At 40.3% G+C, this 24,203-nt stretch overlaps 1 protein-coding gene across 1 annotated transcript in view; it reads left to right on the top strand.

Annotated features, from left to right (window-relative positions):
* Window positions 1-24,203, top strand: part of Top1 (DNA topoisomerase I) — an 82,179-nt gene extending 57,976 nt beyond the window's left edge. The window contains exons 10-21 of the mRNA XM_085832638.1: window positions 1,052-1,173; window positions 1,927-2,049; window positions 4,416-4,603; window positions 4,816-4,960; window positions 12,537-12,680; window positions 14,068-14,253; window positions 15,011-15,079; window positions 15,647-15,761; window positions 17,340-17,467; window positions 20,506-20,600; window positions 20,885-21,034; window positions 21,392-24,203. Coding sequence (XP_085688764.1) covers window positions 1,052-1,173; window positions 1,927-2,049; window positions 4,416-4,603; window positions 4,816-4,960; window positions 12,537-12,680; window positions 14,068-14,253; window positions 15,011-15,079; window positions 15,647-15,761; window positions 17,340-17,467; window positions 20,506-20,600; window positions 20,885-21,034; window positions 21,392-21,494 — 1,568 coding nt within the window. The 3' untranslated portion in view covers window positions 21,495-24,203. The remainder of the gene's footprint in view (window positions 1-1,051; window positions 1,174-1,926; window positions 2,050-4,415; window positions 4,604-4,815; window positions 4,961-12,536; window positions 12,681-14,067; window positions 14,254-15,010; window positions 15,080-15,646; window positions 15,762-17,339; window positions 17,468-20,505; window positions 20,601-20,884; window positions 21,035-21,391) is intronic.

Raw genomic sequence — 24,203 nt, 5'->3', positions numbered from 1 at the left:
TTTCACTTTAAATACACTAGTGCTCCAAAAGTGCCTTTTCTGGCTGGGAGGCTGGCTCAGTGGATAAAGTACCTGCTGTACCAGCCTGGTGTCTTAAGGATGTTCCCTTACAACCACATCAAAGTAGCACACTTGTCTGTAATTGTAGCATGTCCCTATGGTGAGAGGGGAAGTGGAGAATGGATGAATCTGTGCCAGCTAGCCTATATATATAGCAGTGAACAAAGAGACCTTATCTCAAAATAAGATGGAAGGCAAGGACTGACACCTAAGGCTCTGACCTTACATGGGCACTGTTGCACACATACAACCCCACACATATACATACAAAGCTTTTATAAATGTTGCCTTGTTTAAGCCTCTGACAAGGACACCTGTGGCCAATGTTTTTGATTCTAGGTATAGGATTGAGTCCCAAAACTTGGTATTTATAACAAACTTGCTTGTGATGGTTTTGGTCTGTGAACTACTTGAGTAGCAAGGTTCTAGAGGAAGGTCTTATTTACGCTTTTTATGTGGGAAATCTGGGCTTGCCTGCTATGAATATATATTCTTACTCATATTCCACCCACGTAACTTTGAAGAAGAAAGATGCCTATTTCTTTTCCCCACAATTCCTTTCTTCCACTCCCTGCCCCTATCCTTTCCTCCCCTTCTTGAACAGAGGCTGCTTAGCTTAGCAGTGGCAGGAGTCCTTCTGAGGATTTGATTTTTAAAAACCATTGAAGAGGTGTAAAGGACCCTGCTTGCTGAAAGGAAAAGGAAGAGTGGCTGGGCCTTCCCCAGGTCATCCCTGTCCTGAGCAGGCACCTGGGAACAATTAACTGGCATAGTCTCCAAAAAAAGACCCAGGTAAATATCTACTAAAGAGAAGGAGAAATTTTTAAGTAGCTATATAACAGTATGTTACTCTGTTGTTGTTATCACTGTGTGTCAGCAGACCTTTGTACTGCTTGGAAAGGTAAGCCATCAGTAATGACCTCTCCAGTGTTCAGTGCACATAGAATATGGATATTGTGCCTCACTGTTTGGAACCATTTTCTTCCTTCAGGTAAAGTTATGAAGCTGAGTCCTAAAGCAGAAGAAGTAGCTACATTCTTTGCAAAAATGCTTGACCACGAATATACTACTAAGGAAATATTCAGGAAAAATTTCTTTAAAGATTGGAGAAAGGTATTGTGGCCCATGTGTTCATATCTTAATCATTTACAAAATGAGGTATAGCTCATTGTTAATGTCTTGTTTGTTTAAAAAATGCAAAGTATAGTTTAATGTATATCTTTTGTCCCTTACTATTGTAATGTGGTTTTTGTTCAACAAGAATATATCCCTTCTCAGCTTTCATGTGACTGCAGGAAGGAGCTTATCAGATTAGGTTAAACAGAAAACCTCAATGACAGTTGAGCAAAGGAAGCATTGTTTATGCAGGGACTGTCCTCTGATGCCTTTACACAGGGTCAGTCTGACAACCTATTCTGTATTGATATAAAAAAGTACCATTGTTTTCAATTTGGATAATTTTGAAAAAAGATTGAATTAAAATTCACCATCAAAGGGCATTCTAAAATCAGATTTAATAAGAGCAGATTAGTCTGCATGGGAATAAGAAAGTATTTCTCTTTATTGCTAAAGTAATTGATTAATAATATGTCTCTTGGATTGGTGTTTGCTTATATGTTTGAGTTTGTGTTTTTGTCAAATATCACCAAAAAAATGAGAGTAATTTTCTTTGATAAATTACTAAAGATCTTTTTATATGAAAGTAATACATCTTATAACAGAACACCACCACTCCCCAGAAGCAAAGCTTACCCAGATTGGCTGCCTTCTAGACACCTTTGATTAAAGGGGACAAAAGGATGAATTTTGAAGAAACAGGAATACTTATTAATATATTTAATTTTCTTAACCTTTTTACTCAATTAGGAAATGACTAATGACGAAAAAAATACGATTACCAACCTAAGCAAATGCGACTTTACACAGATGAGCCAGTATTTCAAAGCGCAGTCAGAAGCTCGGAAACAGATGAGCAAGGAAGAAAAATTGGTATGATCGTCTGCTAAACTAGAAAATCTTGGATAGTGATTCTTTGTATAATTTTTTGCTTCTTGTGACACAACAGTGAATTCATTAATTTTATATTTTTCTGTGTTAAAGATTTACTTAGTAAAATATAATTACATGTATGTGTTGTGCTAACTGGCAGCTATCTGTGTTGGTACATGCTTGTAATCTCAGCATCTAGACTTGAGCAAGAACTATGATGTCTCCACAAAACAAACAAGATATTGCATTAGACTTCTTTTTTCTGTAATTTTCCAAATCACTGAAATTTGGTCTATTATGTAATTTGTTTCTCATTTTAATTGTATGCACATGCATGCAAATATGTTTGGAGACCAGAAGATATCCAGTGATCTAGAGCTGTTCCATGTGGTTTTGAGCTACCCAGCATGGGTGCTAGGAATTGAAATGGAGTCATTTCTACAGCCCCAATGTTTTTAAACATAAAGATCATTTTGGACTTCTGCTGTAATACTAGTCTAAGTAACAAGAAGCTTTTATAAATGTTTCCTTGTTTAAGCCTCTGACAAGGACACCTGTGGCCATTAAGTTGAGCAGGATTTGGTTGTTGGCTGTAGTGTTTTACTCTTGTGATCCCAGAACGGGGAAGAGCTAAGGCAGGGGATAGCAAGGCCCTGTGTAAAAGCTAAGATAATAATAAGAAAGAAAAGGGTCAATAGAATCCACCACAAATCACCACGTATAAGATAGAGGAGAATGGTTAGAATGAAGAGGCTGAACTCCCACATATACCATACCTTTGTGGATTAAGGATCATGTACTTTAACTCAGTAGGAGAATGATTGCCTAGCAAACATACAGCCCCGGGTTTGCTTCATCTCAGAAAACAAACAGACAAAATTATATACCACATACCCAATAAAGAATCTTAGACAGTTCATTGCGGACTTTAAAACCCCTCGGGAAATGCTCTTCAGTTAAGTGGCTCTGCAGTATTCTTTTAGGAAATGATGAAATGGTATGACAGTTTATGCATAATAGGTAAGTGTTGTATAACTGACCTTCATTCCCAGTCCTTATTATGAGTTTTCATTTTTAATTAAAATTTGATTATAAAGAGCTATGATGGTTTATATATGCTTGACCCACCGAGTGGCACTATTAGGAGGTGTGTCCTTGTTGGAGTAGGTGTGTCACTGTGGGTGTGGACTTAAGACCCTCATCCTAGCTGCCTGGAAGTTGAAGCATTAGTCTTCTACTAGCAGCCTTCAGATGAAGCTGTAGAACTCTCAGCTCCTCCTGGATGCTGCCATGCTCCCACCTTGGTGATAATGAACTGAACCTCTGAACCTGTAAGCCAGCCCCAAATTGAATGTTGTCCTTATAAGAGTTGCCTTGGTCATGGTGTCTATTCACAGCAGTAAAACCCTAACAATGATTCTGAAAGTGTGCATTAAATTTTACACTTTCACCATCAAATGCATGTTTTATGGACTTATCTCCTACCACAAAATAAACCAAAACATGACAGTGTTGAAACTAAAAGGGAAAAAAAATTGCTTTATATCCTTTTGTGAGTCTTTACTACCCAGCATTTACCTCTCCTCCTTTAAAAATACCTAGGAAGGGTTGGGGCTACAGTAGCTCAGTTGGTACAGGGCTTTTTCCTAATGTGTATGGAACCATGATTTTGCTCCCCAGCACTGCATAAAACCACGTGTGGTGATGGTACATCACCACAGCCCGTGGGAAGTGGAGGATCAGAAATTCAATGTCATTCTCAGTTACATAGAGAGTTTGAAGACACCTAGGGTACATGAGACCAGAAACTTAAACTAAGCTAAATTGAAAATAATAAAGTCTATACCCTTTATAATGAAGATTAAGGGTTGAAGCGTTAGTTCACTGGTAGACACAGTTCTATAATACTACAAAAGACAGAAGTTGAGAATCTGTTATTGTGTAAAGTCAGTTTTTTGGTTTTGGTTTTGTTTTTGTTTTTGTTTTTGTTTTTGTTTTTGTTTTTGTTTTTGTTTTTTGAGACAGGGTTTCTCTGTATAGCCCTGGCTGTCCTGGAACTCACTTTGTAGACCAGGCTGGCCTCGAACTCAGAAATCCGCCTGCCTCTGCCTCCCGAGTGCTGGGATTAAAGGTGTGCGCCACCACACCCGGCTAAAGTCAGTTATTCTTGATAGATCTTTTGGCACTTTATTTTATATATCTGTAATAATATATGTAAGTTTAAAATTCACTAGACATTTTCCTATATTTTAGTTCGTTTCTGAGTGATTTTAGACTTTACCTTGATCTTTCTTCTGCAAGAGATAAAAATATGTAATTCTTAGCATGTAGGAATACATTTTGTATACTTCCTTGATCTATTTTAGAAAATCAAAGAAGAAAATGAAAAATTATTGAAAGAATACGGCTTTTGTGTAATGGATAATCATAGAGAGCGGATTGCCAACTTCAAGATAGAGCCTCCAGGGCTTTTCCGAGGCCGAGGCAACCACCCCAAGATGGGTATGCTGAAGAGAAGGATCATGCCTGAGGACATCATCATCAACTGTAGCAAGTGAGCACAAAACAGTCCGTCTTTAGGGGGAGAAGTGGGTGCAGGGATATTTCCTCAAGGCTGGTGGTTGGGACTATTCCTAGTGTTATGAGAGTGGTGCAGCGCTTGCATGGGCAGGTCTCCCAAGTTTGTTCAGGATTGAGGGCAGGATGAGAGGGGACATGGTTTGTCACTTTTCATTTCATTTTCTTTCTGAATGGTTATTTTCATAGAGATGCAAAGGTTCCTTCTCCTCCTCCTGGACATAAATGGAAGGAAGTCCGACATGATAACAAGGTTACTTGGCTGGTCTCCTGGACAGAGAATATCCAAGGTTCTATCAAATATATCATGCTGAATCCCAGTTCTCGAATCAAGGTAAGCATAAATATAGGCCACATCCATTGGTGGAGCTAATATAGTAATCTCATTCTCTTTTGGTTGTATTGTATGTAATGTACTTTCTAGACTCATTTTAACAAATTAAAAACCTACCCTCTCCCTGGTTTCATGGTTAGTTAGCATTACCTAGTAAACTCTTATTAAAGATGTTTTACATTTGTGTCCTATAGTAATCTTACCTGTGGACATTTTCTGAAATCCCATTGTGTTCTGAGTGAGTGCATGTGGTATTAATGGTTGTACAGGTCAGAATGTGATGAAGTGGCTAGTAGGCTTATGTGAGAAATGTAGATAATATTTTTCTCTAAATATAGAAACAACTATAGGACCTAGAGCTCTTTATACTTTATGTTTTCTGATAAAACATATACTTTATGTCTCATCTGAGTAGGTTACTTTAGGTTGTGATTGAAACATTGCTAGCCCACCATGTGTACATACTCAATTGTTTTCAATTGTTAGATTTACTGAGAGGGACTGTCTCGTGGTCTTGTTAGCCAGGTAGCTATATACTCTGTTCTTTAGCGTTTTACAAGCTCCTTCCATCAGACTTTATGGATATATGAACTACAAATAAAAGAGACATTGGGTTCACAAAAAACAACCAAGAAAATTGGCTCTGTGTAGCCTATAGAACTGTTTTCCATTGAAGAGTCTAAAGCTAAAGAAACCCTTGTTTATAAGGATTTAGCTTCTGTTAAGATCCAAGAGTCACAGATGAAAAAGCTATGTAAATTTGCATGCTTTCTAGCTTATATCCTGTGTTCTGACATGTGTCTCTACCTTCTTAATGAAAAATACCATCTGGATACTTTCTTCAAATAAATTGGAAAATAGTTTTTCTGTTTCAGAATAAGAAAATAATCAGAAGGGAGAACTGAGACTCCTTTATTCCTTTCTTCCATGAGATAGTTTACAGAACTATAGAAGTGGATAAAGAAACCATGGCTTTCTTCCTTTATGGGTGGGCAAATTGTGTAAGGATTCAGTTGTGTTAGAAGAAAGGTAATTGTTCTTGTACATAAGAGTAGTTATTCTTAACATCAGAATGGACTTTTTAAAGGAAATCAGATTAAAATTAGCTCTTTAAAGAGGTCTTCTAAATAGACCCGGGTGCTTATGGACAAAAGAGGAAGGTAACTTGGTCTACAGGGATGTGACAAGTAGCACACAGTGTCAAGTAGGGCTCGGGGAGGAAGCTCAATGGATAAGAACCCTTTTTGTAAAAAAGACCTGAGCTCACATCTCCAGCACCCATATAAAGCTAGACATAGCCATGCATACTTGTGACTTCAGTGTTGGGAACATATACAGTCAGATTCTAGGAGCTCCTGGTTGATTGTGGTCTTCAGTTTCTTAATCAGGTGGAGGGGCTAACGAGATAACTCAGTGGCTAAGAGTACTGGCTATTTTTACTGATTGCCAGTGTTTGATATTCCTAGCGCCCATACATACGACAGTGTGAGGTAGAGAGTCTCCTACATACATACATATATACCACACCCTGTAATGTGCATGTACCACACACACCACAACTACCAAGTAAGGGGTGGTTCTATAATATTGTTAATATACTAAATATCACATTTATGGTACATTCTATATATATTCACCACAGTCAGTATATTGTCAGTCCGTGATGAGTATTATTTTAGTGTTAAAAAAGCTTTTCGGGCTGGTGAGATGGCTCAGTGGGTAAGAGCACCCGACTGCTCTTCTGAAGGTCTGGAGTTCAAATCCCAGCAACCACATGGTGGCTCACAACCATCCGCAACGAGATCTGGCGCCCTCTTCTGGAGTTTCTGAAGTCAGCTACAGTGTACTTACATATAATAAATAAATCTTTAAAAAAAAAAAAAAAAAAGCTTTTCATGTAAGTTGGCATTTAATAACTATTACAGGCATATATATTCACAAATTTAGTCTGTGGGAATTAAATAAAAAGTCGTACATCTGATAGCGGGCAACTCTCTGTCTTCTTAGAATGTAATTTAGATCTCCAATCTCATGCTTTCCCATGACATCCTGGTGTCAAATTGTGGCTAGTCTTAAATAACATGCCAAAGAAGACTGTCTTCTGTTCCGGGAAGAGAACCATTTAAGGACTTTGAATGGAGGGCTGTCTTAAACATGGGTTACCAATTCCAGCAAGATTAGCAAGTTATCACACCAATAAATATAAACTATGAGAAATGCTGCTTCACAGAAGTATAGGTACCATTTAAGAGTATACCTCAGGGCTCAATCTTAGCTCAGTTTCAGGGAAGGCTTTTCCACAAAGATAATATTTAAGGTTGTATTTGTGAGATGAATAGAAATCTCATTTGCCACTGGAAAGAAAAACAAAGGGAATTCGCATTCTAAGGAGAAAATGAGAACTTTGCAAGTTTCTGCTATGAGAAACAGCTCACATGTTTGGGGAACAGTGCTTTGAGCAGTAAGAGAAATGAAGAAGGCCCTGCAGAAGCAGACAGGCCAGGACTTCAGTTCCATCTTTTTTAATAAGTCTAAAAGGAAGCTACTGACCTAGACAGACGTAAAGAAGAAAATAGGACTGGAGTGGTGACATAATTGCTAGTTTTGACTACTACTTGGTGTATGTAGCCTGTATTGAACACAAACAGGAAGTTAGGAGGCCTCTAGATAGCTGTTCTTCAGGCAAGAAACTGTAGTGCTCAAGGCAGGTGATAGCAGTGAGAGTGGAGGGAAAAGGGTAGATTTCAAGTATGTGGCTGTTGTGTCCTCCTATAGGCAAAGTCACAGGAAACTGTAGTTCTCACAAGAGTGAGATAGATCCCTGCTAGGCAAACCAGAGCAGCACCCCAAGGACAGAGGTGCTTAGTCTAGGTAGTTAATAACCAGATAACTCAGATAACTGCATAGTAAGGATTTTTCTAGGTTTCTTCAAGATGGTTATGGCAGTAAACTTGAGAATCACCCCATGATAGAATGCTTGACTTGATACAACTGGGATGAGATTCCAAGAGTAGTCATTACAGGTCTGGAAAGGTGGGACTGCTGGCAACCAGGGGTGAGGAGGCAGTGCCTGTGGCTTCTTGCAGTTGCTCTCAGTCTTGTCATAGGCTCCTTCATCTAGCAGAATAGCAGTGGCTTCAGAGGGAAGAATATGATAGCACCATGAATAGTGTACTGCTACCCAGAGAATTATTCTATTCTTAAAGACATAGGTTCAAGCTTTAGGATTTTTTGGTGGTTGGGGGCATGGGAGTGTTGTTTCTGTTGTTGTTTTATAGGCTTATTTATTTTTATGTGTATGAGTATTTTGCCTACATAATGCATGCATACTATGTTATGTGCCTTGTGTCAGCAGAGTCCAATAAAAGGTATCAGATCCCCAGAACCAGAGGTAGTTAGGTACAGTGGCGAGCTGTTCATGGGTGCTAGGAACCAAATGTCCTTTTTTTTTAAGGGCAGAGAGTGCACTTAACCTCTGAACAATTTTTCTAGCTCTTGAGTTTTATTTTATGAAATAATTCAAATATGTAAGAATGTCTTGTTTGCCATTGTCAGATCTTAGCACTTTGTCCAATATACTCAAATCAGTTAATTAAAAAACTACTCTGGGGGGCTGGTGAGATGGCCCAGAGGTTAAGAGCACTGACTGCTCTTCCGGAGGCCCTGAGTTCAAATCTCAGCAACCACAGGGTGGCTCACAACCACCTGTAATGAGATCTGAAGACAGCTACAGTGTACTTACATATAATAAATAAATAAATAAATAAATCTTTACCAAAATAATACACAGCCTTTATTTAACCTAATACTTGGAAGGCAGAAGAGTCGCTTTGAGCTGGGCATGGTGGTGCACACCTTTAATCACAGCACTTGGGAGGCAGAGGCAGGAGGATTTCTGAGTTCGAGGCCAGCCTGCTCTACAAAGTGAGGTCCAGGACAGCCAGAGCTATACAGAGAGACCCTGTCTCAAAAAGAAAGAAAGAAAGAAAGAAAGAAAGAAAGAAAGAAAGAAAGAAAGAAAGAAAAGAAAAGAAAGAGGGGGCTGGTTGAAGACAGCTACAGTGTACTTACATATAATAAATAAATAAATCTTTAAAAAAGAAAGAAAGAAAGAAAGAAAGAAAGAAAGAAAGAAAGAAAGAAAGAAAGAGAGAGAAAGAGAAGAGGAGAAGTCTCTTTAAGTCTAAGGCTATCCTGGTCTTTGTAGCAAGTTCCAAGCTAGCCAGGGCTACTAGGGAGGCCTTGTTTTTTTTGTTTGTTTGTTTTGTTTTGTTTGTTAGTTTGTTTTCTCTAGATTCTGGGAGATTTCACATGCTCCATCAAGTGCTACCATGCCAATATACACATGGAGGATATATGGGTGGCACTAACTGTTCTTACTAAGTTATCATAAAACCAAAAACTTGAAGAGGTAAGGGGGTATGGGGGGGCTTGAAAAAATGGATGATAGATATCATATTTTATTATATAAATGTATGAACATTTCAAAAGTAAAGATAAAAGATGTGGCAATTCAAATTATTTTTTAAAAGCTGGGCATGGTAACACTTGCTGTTAACTCCAGCACTGGGGAGGTGGGAAGGGATCCCTGGGCCTGGCTTGTTCAACAGTCTGACCTAAGTGGTAAGTTCTGGGCCAGTGAGAGACCCTATTTCAGGTACAAGCCTCTGAGCAATCAGTTTGAGTTTATCTTATCACCTAAGAGTATGTTAGCAAATGGCATCTTCCTCAGTACAGATCCTGTGAAGAGGTGAAAGCAAACGACTCCCTTCCTGTTCTGCCTATATTATTGAGTGGATAAGTATCTACATTTAAAAGAAGTATGGTGACCACTGGTTTACAACTGTCACTAACTAGTTTTTTCTCCATTATGGAGAAGTTGCCAACTAGGGAAAGAGGAAAAGGAGTCAGAGACTCCTACAATATCTGCCTTTGCTTTACCAAACTGATTTTCTACTCCATACTAGTAATGTGCTGATGTAGTAATAGAATTTGAGGGAGCACATTTCTGCCAGTGTCAGAAAGTACTTTTTATGATGGTTTTGATGGGACTCCCTGGAAGACCTAGGTGGATATTTTTTAGAAGCAGTCTAAAACGGTTTTGAGTCTATTATCATGTTATAGGTTCTGATCAGCAGCGCTGTAAGCCACCAGGATAAGCATATTTGGAAGCTAGCCCTTGCCTGTTAGCCCTTCACAGCATGTCTTCTCTTCTTGATCCTCATCCTAGTGTTCTAGAGAAAACTTTGATTTGTTCCAGGAGGCCAATCATGTCAAGGAAACACTCTTTAGTGGTTTCTCCTATAAATTACTTACTTGACTTTCTCAAACTTTGTTTGCCTGACCACAACTAATGCTTATGTGTTTTGGAGTGGTGAAAAGAGTCCACTCCTGGCTAGATAGTGTATTTTAGTGAGTCTTTAAGGTGGTGGTTTATGTAAGAAATTGTGGTGGAGGTACATTATTGCTTTGTACCAGGAGGATAGCTTGTATTGTACATTTTTCTAATTTACTCTCTTAATGTCAAGTTGGTCTTAGAGAAATCAGAGAAATTTTCAGCTTCCTGAAAGTTATTGAACCCCTTGTTTAAAAGCCAAACAAGCCCATACAAATAATACACACTAAGTTGTGAGGAAATGTTGACCATTCCCCAGCACATCCAAAAAAGCATTACTTTCTGAGCATTTGTTAAGATCTGGAAGTAAGACTTTTTATTCCATGCACCCCCATGCCTTCATGTGGGCCTATTGGTTAGGTCCTTTTGTCTTAGGTAGAAAACAATATACAAAAAGAAATCACTACCACCTCCTCCTCTTTGTTGTAGGATCTTTAAATCTCGTGTCTGTGTAGGGGCATGTGCATTTGAGTCCTGCAGTGTGGGAGGCGTTCGATTCCTCTGGAATTGGAGTCACAGGTTACCTCTGATATGGGTATTGAGCACAAGTCTTCTGGAAGAGGGCAGCAGGGGCTCTCAAATGATAAGCCATCTCTAACCCCAGATTCTTAGGGGATTTTCACCTTGTAAAATTCTGCCTTGAGGAATTTTCCTGATCTTTCTCACTTGACATTATTAATCCTTGCTTTCAAGCCCTTTTCTATTCAGGGTGGTAGCAGAAATCTTCTGTTGTTTAATATCAGTCTTTATTTTTTAATAATATTTTTTATTTAGTCTTTATATATTTTATATAATGTACAACTCCATACTTCCCAACTACTACCAGATTCCCTACACACATCATTCTCTCAACTGTGACTCAGTAGAATTAGTGGTGTCCATATATGCATACATGGGGGGCTGTCCAATGGGGCGTGGGAAAGCTCCAGGTATCACACCTCAAAAGAGAGCACTACAAATACACACTAGCAGCTATCAAATGTCAGTAGCTCCTCAGCTAGGAGTTGGGGTTTATGTATCCCTCCCCACTTCACGATGGAATTTTGATACTGTGCAAGCAACCAGAGCAGTTCCTGAGTGCAATGGCCCTACCATGTTTAGAAGATACCTTGGCCCCAGTCTTTCCTGCTTGTACTTCTTTAAGTCTTTCCATTATCTTTTCCAATGCTTCCTGAATTTTGAGGTCAGAGTGTGTGATGTAGAGGTCCAATTCATGCCTGAATATTTCACAGACATTCTCTTCTCTGTACTTTGACCAGCCGCAGCCCTGGTATTAACCAAATCCACTGCACAACTCTTCTGACGAGGACCAAGTCTGGAGGTGTAGAGATATGTGTTTTCACACCAATGCTTTCCTTAACCCATCAGACCTGTCAGTTCCCCAGCTATAGGTTCTCAGATAGGTTTATATTAGCAAGCACGTGTTACATTTTCATGGGCTTTAGGGTCAGATCTCAAACTTTATGCCAAAAACTCTTTTGTTATGTTTTTAAAGAAGCCAGGTAGTCGTGGTTGGTGTACACCTTTAATCCTAACATTTGGAGGCAGAGGTCAGCAGATCTCTGAGTTCAAGGCAGCTTAATCTATGGAGCTAGCTCTAGGGCAATTAGGGCTATACAGAGAAACCCTGTCTTGAAAAACCAAAGAAAGAAGGTGTTCCCAGAAACATTTTTTTTCTCAGTCAAATCAGAGACCATTTTAAATGCAGAAGTGAGAAAATGGTGAATAATTACACCTATTCATGGAAGCTTTTGTGTTTCTTGGTAATTACATGTTGTTGTCTTGGGTTCTGTTTCTTTGATAGGTCCCTGAAACCTCTATGGCTGTCTTGAATTTAATGGAATTCAGTGCTAGCAGAGAACTGGAGCATATATTCCACAGCAAGGCTGTGGTGCTTTTGAAGCAATGGAGATGCTTACATCCTTTATGTTGACAGAAGTCAGTTTGGGGGCATGCTTGGTGGATCTCACAAGAGTGGGAACTATTTTTTAGATTGGAAAGCTTTCTTAGCAATTAGACAGGACAGAGTCAGTTCTGTGAAAGTAGAATAGCAAGTATTCTTGTCAGGCTACATGCCCCAGACTTTCTCTTCAGTTCTATGCTTTTCCAGCTTTGGTTAAAAATCAGGTTCCTGTTTTGGGGTTCAGAGCTCTAAATATTCAATGTGTTGCTCCACTGCAGGGTGAGAAAGACTGGCAGAAGTATGAGACTGCGCGGCGTCTGAAGAAGTGTGTGGACAAGATCCGAAATCAGTATAGGGAAGACTGGAAGTCCAAAGAGATGAAAGTTCGTCAGAGAGCTGTAGCATTGTACTTCATTGATAAGGTGGGGACAGGTTCCTTTATCCACATTGGACAGTTTTGTTTACAGGTATAGGGAATGTCTACAGTATAGGGATCAGGAATGTATATCTACTGTGTGACTTATAATCCAAATTTACTTCAGTAGGAAAAGTAGATGTGGATACAAAGAAAGAGGCATGTACAGTATGTTGGCTATTGAGCAGTCTCTATAACAAGAGAGAGGATTTGCATAAACTGAACATTATTAGTTTGTTTGCTTGTTTTTTGGTTTTTTGAGATAGGGTTTCTCTGTATAGCCCCGACTGTCCTGGAACTCACTCTGTAGACCAGGCTGGGCTCAAACTCAGAAATCCACCTGCCTCTGTCTCCCAAGTGCTGGGATTAAAGGTGTGTGCCACTACTGCCCAGCTGTTTGTTTTTTTAATAACTGTGATGGTCAAGCTTTTTGACCATAATCTATACTGCAAAAGTACTTACTTTATGTCAAAATCCAACGTAACAGTTTTATTTATGTGAAATTAAATCAAAAGTTGCACAAACCACTGGTTAACTAGTAGCATTGAATTCTGGTCATTATTTCCCATTTAATTCTTTTAGAAAATGATAATTATAACCTATACAATTCTTAAAAAAAAGTGTGATTTATGATAATTGCAGTTTGAAAGATTGTTATAGACTTCAGTTTTTTAGTGCTCAAATTTTTTTCTTCATTTTACACTTACATTTTAGCCCAAATTCTGAATTCACACAAAATTGATAATAGTTTTTAATCTGACTGTTCTCATGCAAATATGTTCTCATTTGTTGCCTTGTTTTAATTTTTGCTTCTTCTATCTCTACTCTAAGGATGGAGTAGAGAAACTTGGGTCTCTGGGTATTCTGTGACCTACCTACCTACCTACCTACCTACCTTCCTTCCTTCCTTCCTTCTTTCCTTCCTTCCTCCTCCTCTTCCTCCTGTTGCTGTTGCTGCTGCTGCTGCTTCTTCTTCTTCTCCTTCTCCTCCTCTTCCTCCTCCTCCTCCTCCTTCTTCTTCTTCTTCTTCTCTCTCTCTCTCTCTCTCTCTCTCTCTCTCTCTCTCTCTCTCTCTCTCTCCCTCCCTCTCTCCCCCCACCCCATTTATTTGTTACTATATTTAAGTACACTGTAGCTGTCTTCAGACCGGAAGAGGATGTCAGGTCTTTTTACAGATGGTTGCAAGCCACCATGTGGTTGCTGGGCTCTTAACAGCTGAGCCATCTCTCTAGCCCTGTGACTTTCTTATGAATTGAGTTTCTAGGTTATGTACACTGATGTTCATTCCATCTACAAAATTGGGGGCTTCTGGTTTAGAGTGTCATGAGATTACATGTGGTCTATGTTTCTTGACTCATCTCTTTCTGAATAACTCTGTTCTCTGTCCTGCACAGCTTGCTCTGAGAGCAGGCAATGAGAAGGAAGAAGGAGAGACGGCAGACACTGTGGGCTGCTGTTCACTTAGAGTGGAACACATCAATCTACACCCAGAATTGGATGGTCAGGAGTATGTTGTGGAATTTGACTTTCCTGGGAAGGACTCAATCAGATACTATAACAAAGTCCCAGTTGAGAAACGAGTAAGTTCATGTGGCCTGTGCTTCTTTCTCTAGCTTGCTCTTTTTACATGTTTGTTTATTCAGCAAATATTTTTTGAGGGCTTTTGTATGTTCTGCATTTTGATGAGCTCTAGTAAAATTGATATCAAAGAAAGAAGAGAGATACTATTTGGTCTATGGTGTGCCTCATTTCAAGCCTGCCCTGCAACCTCTGCTACATTGCTGGGAGCCTGTGGCCATCTCTGGAAGCAGTTTATTGCAGAGTTATTAGCCTTTACAGCAAACTCAATGTTGTGATTGAAGCACATCACAGCCTCTCCTGATCATGTTGTGCACTTGTTATCTTGTGCCTTTTCTTAGCCCCAGGCCAAGTCCCAACTGAATAAAATGGTAATCTTTCAGTTCTCAGTCTCAGAGCTCATCTCTGTAGACCCATGAGATAGACATAGAGGTACCTACTACTTTCACCCATTCCATAACAGTGGGTACCAGTTCAATCGAGTAACTAGGGTAAGCATAGGTTGGCTATAAGGGAGTGTTTTGTTCTTAGGAAGTAGATGCCAGGATGTTTGATGCTAACATTCTGTTTGAGTCACAATATATACCACAAATGGCTGAGAACTGATACTTAGGTATTTATGTAAATTTATATATGCAGAACAAGAATTTGGCTATAATATATAAAGGTTGTCTTTCTGCCTTTTCTCTTTTTTGAAAGTTATTGTGAGTTTGAAATTATTTCTAAAAAATTTTAAAATAATAATTGGACTTGTTTTAGGTTTTTAAAAACTTACAACTGTTTATGGAGAACAAGCAGCCTGAGGACGATCTTTTTGATCGACTTAATGTGAGTAAACATAGGACACTAGGCTAAAGTCCAAGCTCAAGAGTTGTCAAAGGGCATTTGGACTGTCCATTCAGTCTAGATTGTCCAGTGACATTCTACGTATCCTTCCTCCCCTGGGGCACTCAGTCATCTGTAACCAGCAGCAGACCCTCCCTCCTCCCCCTCCACACCCTGTGGTGGTGCTGTGGATTACTAGCAAAGCCACAAGGCAGAGGAGCTGAGCTTTCCAGGTATCTTCCCTGTTCCTTTCATCCTTTCATGAGACACCCAGCTGCCTTTGCTACAGACGTAAACTAAGACTTTCACTTGCTTTCTTTACTGGGAGAGATATTTATAAGAAAGAAAAAAATTGTTGTTTTCAACTAAAGATTAAAGTACTTTATAGAAAGGCACTATGCAATCCTGTATTCTGGAATTATTTTCCCTCTTTGCTAACTTCCTCTGTGAAGGACAGGACAGGATGGTGGCAGCACTGGCACAATGACTCCTAGTATTCACTGGAAGGGAAAGGGTGCTTTGGTGTTTACCTCAGTTTCAATATCCTCTTTGTTGTCTTGTTTAATGCAGACTGGTATTCTAAATAAACATCTTCAGGATCTCATGGAAGGCTTGACTGCCAAGGTGTTCCGTACCTACAATGCCTCTATCACACTACAGCAGCAGCTTAAAGAGCTCACAGCCCGTGAGTAACACTCTGTGTGGTTGTCCTTGGGATGGTGCCGTCTCCTTCTCTTCATTCTTTCCCGCCAACCTCTTGAAGAGGCTTTGCTGTCTAAGCAAAACCAAGGCCTTACTTCCCACTGCTGCTGCAAACTCTAGATTAATCTCATAGACTACTAACAAGAGCTTTGCATCTGGTCTAAAAATTTTTATGTTTTATCTGTGTTACTTACAAGCTCATAGGGTATAGACAGTGGTGTTAAATTGGGGAGAATAGAGTTGTCATGGTTACCAGAAAAATGTAGTAGTAAATCTTTTTCTTTTTTTCTTTTTGGTCTTCATAATAGTATGTAATAATTACCTCTGGGACCTTAGAACTTCTTTTCCTCTCCATTTAAAACAAACTCTCACACTGTAGCTAAAAGCTGGCCACAATTCATTATGTGATCCAAGCTAGTGAACCTTCTGCTTCAGCCTCCCCACAGCTGAGACTGTAGGCAAGAGCCACCCTTCCTGGCTCCTGCCACTTGAATTTTCACTGTCTTCTATAAATGTATCAAATGGTCTTAGAAGAGCCACAGATGGAAAGCTGGAGATCAGTAATTCGGATTGGTTTAAACAGTGGCTAGAAAGCCTGGATGTGTTGGTGGCAGCCCAGCGCTGGGAAGCAGAGGCAAACAAGTTTCTTGAGTTTGAAGCTAGCCTGGTCTCTAGATCAAGTTCACGGACCCCGTCTTAAAAGAGCACCTCACCCCCAGTCCTACCCCTCCACAAAAAAGAAAGAAAGCAAGTCAGATCCCTAGAACTAGAGTAATAGATGGTTGTGAGCCACCGCAGGAGTTGTAGAAACCAAACCCAGGTCCTCTGCATGAGCAGCAAGTATTTTTTAACCACTGAGCCTTCTCTGCAGTCAGTCCCTGCAGTATAGCTTAGGATCCCTTCATCTCATTCTCCTATAATCATTTCTTCTAGTACAGCTACAGCATTTGCTGCAGGCTACATCTGGCAGGTAAGTGGAAGACAGGGAATAAGAAAAGCAGTATAAAGGTCTGAGGGTTTTGGGTTTTTGTTTTTTGTTTTGTTTGTTTAAAGATTTATTTGTTTTATGTGGGTACACTGTCACTGTCTTCAGACATACCAGAAGAGGATATTGGATTCCATTACAGATGATTATGTACCACTGTGTGGTTGCTGGGAATTGCACGCACAACCATCTGGAAAGCAGTCAGTGCTCTTAACAGCTGAGCCACCTCTCCAGGCCCAAGAAACAAAACCAAAAATAGAGATTTCCCTGTAATATAGACAAGCTGGACAGTAGTTATAGCTACTCAGGAACTTAGCAGTTTAGAGACCACCTGGACACAAAATCCAGTAAGGGTAAAGAAAAATAAAAGAGAGGCTCAGAATTCCTCCTGTGACAGAAACTCATTCAGGCTTATGTAGAGATTTACTGCCTTTGACTCAAATGTTGACCTTGAAACTTGGTTATGATAAACTGAAGGTCTGTAAAAACATCAGAGATGAAATTCCTAGAGTACATTTCATGTGTATATTCTTGGTATACAAATTGACCCTGTTACTATTATTTATTTCTTTGTAGCTGATGAGAATGTACCAGCGAAGATTCTATCTTATAACCGTGCCAATCGAGCTGTTGCAATTCTTTGTAACCACCAGAGGGCGCCACCAAAGACCTTTGAGAAGTCAATGATGAACTTGCAGTCTAAGGTATGGTGGGTCCAAAGGTAGGGTAGCAAAGGGAGTCCATGTGTGATATCTTCTGACAAGGAGAGGCTTCTGGAATCTGACCTAGTATGGCCTGGGATAATCTTTAGAAAGATTTTTTCAACAGATGGAAATAATTTGATAGTCTCATAGTTTGTTTTTTTCCTAAAACATTTGTGCTGGAGACACAAGTTCTCTATGAGCAACTTTCTGTTTTGAAGTGCTAACTTTGACATACCACTGAATTGCTAGTTGTTGTCCTTGTTATACTTAAGGAAAATGGAAATCTTCGTGGTAGAATGCTTGCCTTGTGTGCAGCATGCTCTGGGCTCCATCCCTAGCATGACAAAAATAAAGTCTCAGTGATCTGGCTAGGAAACATGACAGGAAGATACACCTCAGTGGCAGAACCACCTTTGTTTGTCTACCATACGTGAAAGCCTGGGCTTGATCCCCAAAGCAGAAGCAGGGGAAGGGAGAGGAATCCTGTTACATTGTTTGAAGTTGGTAAAGCAATGGCATTTAATTCGCTCCTGATCCTAGAACAACTATTTAAATCGGTTGAGGTGTGTCAGATATGACTGTGTCAGGGTCGCACCCTATTGGGAGAGACTGATACGAGAACAAGTTGTTGCTCCTCTCTCAGCATTGGCTGCTTAACTATGCATTTAAATCCACAGTGAACATGTTAAAACAGACACACAGGGTTACAATGGAAAACATTTAATACACACAGTCTGTGGCATAGGAATAAGTATCCTCATTTAAGATCTTGAGGTGGTCCTAACAATTATAAAGTTTAAGACAGGGGTAATAAAAGTGACATTTCCAGAGTTCTGCAACACTGCAGTGCATAACAGGAAAGTATTCACCATCTGTTGGCAATAGTCACAGGACAAGTTAGTTCTCTGGATTCTTGCTCTCAGTTAAAGAGGAAATAATGTCAACTAGAGAGTAGCCAAAGTACAGATGCACTTTTTTTTATCCAAATTTATAGAATTCTATACTTGGACAATTTACTTTTAGAAACTGCTTTGCAGTGAAACATAACACATATTTTCAGGCTCAGAATATTCTCCTATTGAGGTTTCTACAAGATGAGAACACAGGCATAATGTACATTAATCTAAAGCTACAACCTAGAGACTTTTGATACCCCTGGCCCGAAAGGATCTCCAGATCCACAGGGAATGAATCTCAAATCTGCACCTAAGGTCAGCAAAGGATGGCGGTCAGCAAGCTAAGAGCCCCACAGACTGCCTGTTTGAGCATGTGCCTTTGCTCTGCCCTGTTAGATGGAGGTCCTCTGATACCGCTTACTTTCCTCATGTGTTGTCATTCCAAGCCCAGAATAAATAAAGTATGAGTGCCAGGTGCTGTTTACACAGTTCAGGAGACCCTTCCTGGAGAATGAGGAGGTCATTTGTTGCTCTCATTCTGAAACCACTGTTTGAGCAGCTCAGGCTGCCTGCCAAAGAAGCCCTCCAAGTGTAGGAACCTTCTCCAGTGTGCCCACAAAGTAAACACACGCCCAGTTGCCTAGTCAGTCAATGGAGTCTTTGAGAGAATTTGACATAGCTTGCCAGTTTAGCATTCACAGAAATGGTTAAGACTGTGATTTGCTGTATTTCTAGTCTAAGAAGCCTCTGCCTACTTGTGGCTCCAATGCTTTTGTGTGCAAAGTCAGTTCTAGTGCCTTTGAACAACATAGATAGTAGAAGGAAGCCACTAACAGTAAACATTTAACGATTCTCTTACAATGGTGAATTGTTTCTAATCTTGGGCTGCATTTTATGTGGGTCCCCCACCCCCACCCCCACCCCCCGGCAGGGTAGAGGGTGGCAATGGGTGTGGTGTTTTTCTAACAAATTCTAGGCTCAGTCAACAACATCCCAATGTGTGTAAGTCAACACGTATTTACTCTGGGATATTCTCCTGACCTCATAGGTCGGCAGGGTGATTATAGGGATGGGATTCTTTGGAATCCAGCAGCACATTAGCTCCAATTTCGTCATATTGCTGTTTCTAAGCAACACCCAAAGCAGAATTTAGGTTTTGTGGGTTCAACAAGTAGGAAAGGATGATGGAATTATTTTGTCTCTTCCTTGTAGATATGGATTCCACAAGATTTCCTTTGTGGAGGGAAAACTTCAATTGATGCTTATTGAATGATGACTAATTTCCTTCTCTCTTTAGGCTTCTTTACTTTCTAAAATAGTAAGCCAAGTTGAAGCAATTCCTCATTGATGTCTACTTGCCAGTTTATAATTTCCTGTGATATCCTCTTTAGTATATCCTTTCCCAAACCTGGCAATTGTTTCCCAGATTTGGCAGGCTTGCTTAGTAGATGTGTGTATCTCCTATGGTAGTCTCAGAAGGAATGCTAAAGGCCTAGAGTGGTGGCCCACGCCTATAATCCCAGCATTTGAGAGTCAGGGACAGGAAGATCACTGAGTTTAAGGCCAGCTTAGTCTACAGAGTGAGTTCTAGTCTCTTTCTTCATTCCTTCCTTCCTTCCTTCCTTCCTTTTTTTTTTTTTTTTGGGAAACAGGGTTTCTCTGTGTAGCCCTGGCTGTCCTGGAACTCACTCTGTAGACCAGGCTGGCCTGGAACTCAGAAATCCATCTGCCTTTGCCTCCCAAGTGCTGGGATTAAAGGTGTGCATCACCGACTCCAGTCTCTTTCTAATGAACTAACTAACTAACTCATAAACAAACAAAAGAATACTAAAGCCTGGCATAGGATTCATTTGAAAATCTGGGTCCTCCTCTGTTTTCTAAAGCCAGAGTGTTTTCCTGAAAGAGTACAACCAGATTTCCAGGTTATTCTACAGAACCTTATATTGTTTAAAGTTCACCGAAGAACATAAATGTGCAGCAGACAGCAGCTGGATTGTTTTCTGCAGTCACTGCCCATCATTTTCATAAAGCCCTTTTGTACTAGGAAACACTACAGCTCCCAGTTTTACGTTCTCAGATGAAGCTCCTTTCCCTCTCCAGGTCATTTTATTCCTAACTGCACTGCCGTTTTTCTCTGTCTAGATTGATGCCAAGAAAGACCAGTTAGCAGATGCTCGAAGGGACCTGAAAAGTGCTAAGGCTGATGCCAAAGTCATGAAGGATGCAAAGACCAAGAAGTATGTACCTGATACTGTACCAAGGGTTGGATAAGAGAGAGCAGTTGACACCATCACTCAGAGGCCGGAGTGGTCCAGCTCACATGGTCTCATTATGTAGCCTTGGCTGCCTAGGGCTCACATGGTCTTATTATGTAGCCTTGGCTACCTAGGATAAACTACCATTCTCAGCTGTTTTCAAAGACTTCTTGAGGAAAATTTCCATGATTTTCTCCTTTAAGCAGTATATAGGATACTTGTTTGTTCTTGGTCAGTCTTAATGTATGATTCTGCCATTCTTCCAGGGTAGTAGAGTCAAAAAAGAAGGCTGTTCAGAGACTAGAAGAGCAGCTGATGAAGCTGGAAGTTCAAGCCACAGATCGAGAGGAGAACAAACAAATTGCCTTGGGGACCTCCAAACTCAATTATCTGGACCCTAGGATCACAGTGGCTTGGTAAGTGTTGGGCCTGTGTAGAGCTCCTGCTGTTGGTTAAGGAAAGGCAGAGAGTCTCTTGGAGTATTGCCAGCTCCTTCATGCCGTGTCTAGGAGAGCCTACAGCTCTGGTTGCTGAGCCCTGTCTACAGGTACTTGGAATAGCCAAGGTACCCCATGGGCACATTAGGATAGCAGCCCATGCCTGCTTTAGAGATCTCTGAGATAAAGAATGAGGTGATAAAATAAAGTCCTTGAATATTTTAGTGCACCAGAAAGCTCTGGACCCCCTGCTATGGGATATCATTGAGCTAGACTAATCTCCTTTGTTGTCTCCATATTTATTTGTTTGTTTCTTTATTTTTTAATTTCTTGCAGGTGCAAAAAATGGGGGGTCCCAATTGAGAAGATTTACAACAAAACCCAGAGGGAGAAGTTTGCTTGGGCCATTGATATGACTGATGAGGACTATGAGTTTTGACCAGTCTCGGCAGGGGTTCTGTGAAAAGGAACAGTGTGGTTTGGGGAAGATGGATAAACTGAGCCTCACTTGCCCTCACACCCGAGGGAGAGGCCACAAGTCTTAACAAACCAACATCTTTGCAAAAAGATAGACCTGGAGATACTATAAGGGAGAGCTGAGCCAGTTGTCCTATGGACAACTTATTTAAAAATATTTCAGATATCAAAATTCTAGCTGTATGATTTGTTTTGAATTTTGTTTTTACTTTCAAGAGAGCAAGTGGATGGGAATTTGCCAGCATCCTGCCAGGCAAATTCAGCTTTGCTGCAATGTTTGGATTCTCTCAGCTACTGTATGTGAAGTCTGATTATATTGGTGCGTTTTTACAGTTAGGGTTTTGCAATAACTTCTATATTTTAATAGAAACAAATTCCTAAACTCCCTCCTCTCCCCTATTTCAGGAATTTAAAATTAAGTAGAACAAAACAAAAACCCAGCGCACCTATTACAGCTGTCATTCTATCGTCATGGGAATCAGTTTTCATTAAACTTGAAGCAGTTGTGACATCGGCAGTGTTTTGGTTCAGACACCTATTCACAGAAAAGCATGATGGGAAAATATTTCCTGACTTGAGTGTTCCTTTTTAAATGTGAATTTTTATTTCGTTTTAATTATTTTAAAATATTTAAGCCTTCTTCTTGATCTTAAAGATCGTGTAGCTTGGGGTTGGGGAGGGATGAAGGGCGAGTGAGTCTAAGGATAATGTAATAATCAGTGACTGAAACCATTTTCCCATCATCCTTTGTTCTGACCATTCTTTGTACCCTTTAAGAGATCCATCTTTTTCTTTGGAAACCCCAGTCTTTCATTTGAAAGATGTTATTGTATAAAAACTTCCACAGGTCAATAAATTTAGAGGAAAATGAGCATTTGGTCCAAGAAAAACAAAAACCAAAACAAAACAAAAAGAAAAATAATCAAGATTTTAGGGCTTTTATTTTTTCTTTTGTAATTGTGTAAAAAATGGAAAAAAAACATAAAAAGGAAAATTTTAATGTGAAGACTTTTTTTTTGCTATAATCATTAGTTTTAGAGGCATTGTTAGTTAGTGTGTGTGCAGAGTCCATTCCCACATCTTTCCTCAAGTATCTTCTATTTTTATCATGAATTCCCTTTTAATCAACTGTAGGTTATTTAAAATAAACTCCTACAACTTAACGGAAACTTAGCGTCTGCCTGTTTGTGAATGAGGCCCCAGGCCAGAGTAAAGACTCAGGGATGAGATTTAGTGCAATTCATGGTCTATTCATTCAGATCAGCAAGGGTCGGTCCCTCCCAATGGGAAGATGGTATGGGCTTGTCCTAGAAGTACATGTGTCCTGATGTGGAATAAAGAGTATCAGTTTCCATCCCTAAAGATAGCCCCAGAAAGCAAGGGAGTATACAATAAACCGCTAGGAACTTCCTAAGCCCAGTGTGGGCAGTGCCGACTGAGTGGGACAGCCTTGTTTATTTGAGAAACAATCTTAGAGAGCTTTCCATGTGTACGGAACAGAAACAGGATAGCTTGCTTATATGGTCAAACCTCCAGTCTGTACTGAGTATAAGAGCTCAGAAGCCTCTCAGATGGAATGAGGATTCTGCATTGATTGATTGAAGGACTTAACTGTTAACTGTAACAAGCCCAGAGCTCTGGATACCCCAGAGTAGCCATAATCCCTACCAAGTGTTCCTTCTGTTACCCTAAGTCTGAAATTCAAGATGAGAAACTGAACTCCAGACTAAAGGGAAGGTCTGAAGGGCCCACACCTGAGCTTGCTGGCATACGCAATCTATTCAGAACCACCTTTCTTAATGGTCTGAGTTATCACTATGCTGGGACCACAGCAGCAAACTCTTGGTCCCTTGAAGCTTGAACTTCATTGGCTATTGAAGGCAGCACTTACTCCTGACAATAAAAACAGTATAACCATCACTGTTTGGAACCAAGAACATTATAGTCAGGTGTTTTTGAATTCTGTAGTGTTAGAGTTAGCCAGATGGAATGTTAAAATGGGAGGCCTTTGGTAACCAACCAATAACTCTCTGGCTGGTAGCTGGTAAGAAATGAACCTTAGTTTTGGAACCTGGTAACAAAGATAACACAGCAAATAGCAAAGTGCATTCCAGGCAGTGGTGGCAGGCCTCTAAGGAAAGCCACAGAGCACACACGAATCTCAGCTGATCCTGACTGGGACTGAGAAGAGGCTGCCAAGATTGGGGCACCAGTGGACTATGGGGGAGCTGATGACTTTTAGAAGTATATAAGGCTTGCGCTTAGAGAATGGGAGTAAACCTGTCATCCTTGATGACCCAGCACATCTCAATTGTAGCCCATTATGCAAGAGCAGAAGCCAGATGGGCAACATCTGGGAAACCCCTGTCTGTGGGCAAAGGGCAGTGCTTGTATGTGGCACCAAGCTACACATCACCCACACTCTTGCCATCTGTGCAGCAAGTGCACTGTCCCTTCCAAAAGCTGGGACCTAACAACTGACACACTAAAAAGTGAAAAGAGACACTTCACACACACACACCAGCCACAACCTCTCTTCAGTTTCACAATCAAGTACCTGCGATGAGTCACCCACTGCACTGTCTGTCCCCACCCTCTGCATCCAGTGTCTGCCACAACCCCCTTCCTGGGTTCTAACCCTGGTCACCAGTGACCAAGCAACAAGGAGAGA

Source organism: Mus caroli, unplaced genomic scaffold, assembly GCF_978045245.1.
Source record: "Mus caroli unplaced genomic scaffold, Mus_caroli_1 scaffold_2, whole genome shotgun sequence".
In the NCBI taxonomy this organism is placed as follows: Eukaryota; Metazoa; Chordata; class Mammalia; order Rodentia; family Muridae; genus Mus; species Mus caroli.
This window is presented reverse-complemented; position numbering and strand designations above follow the sequence as displayed.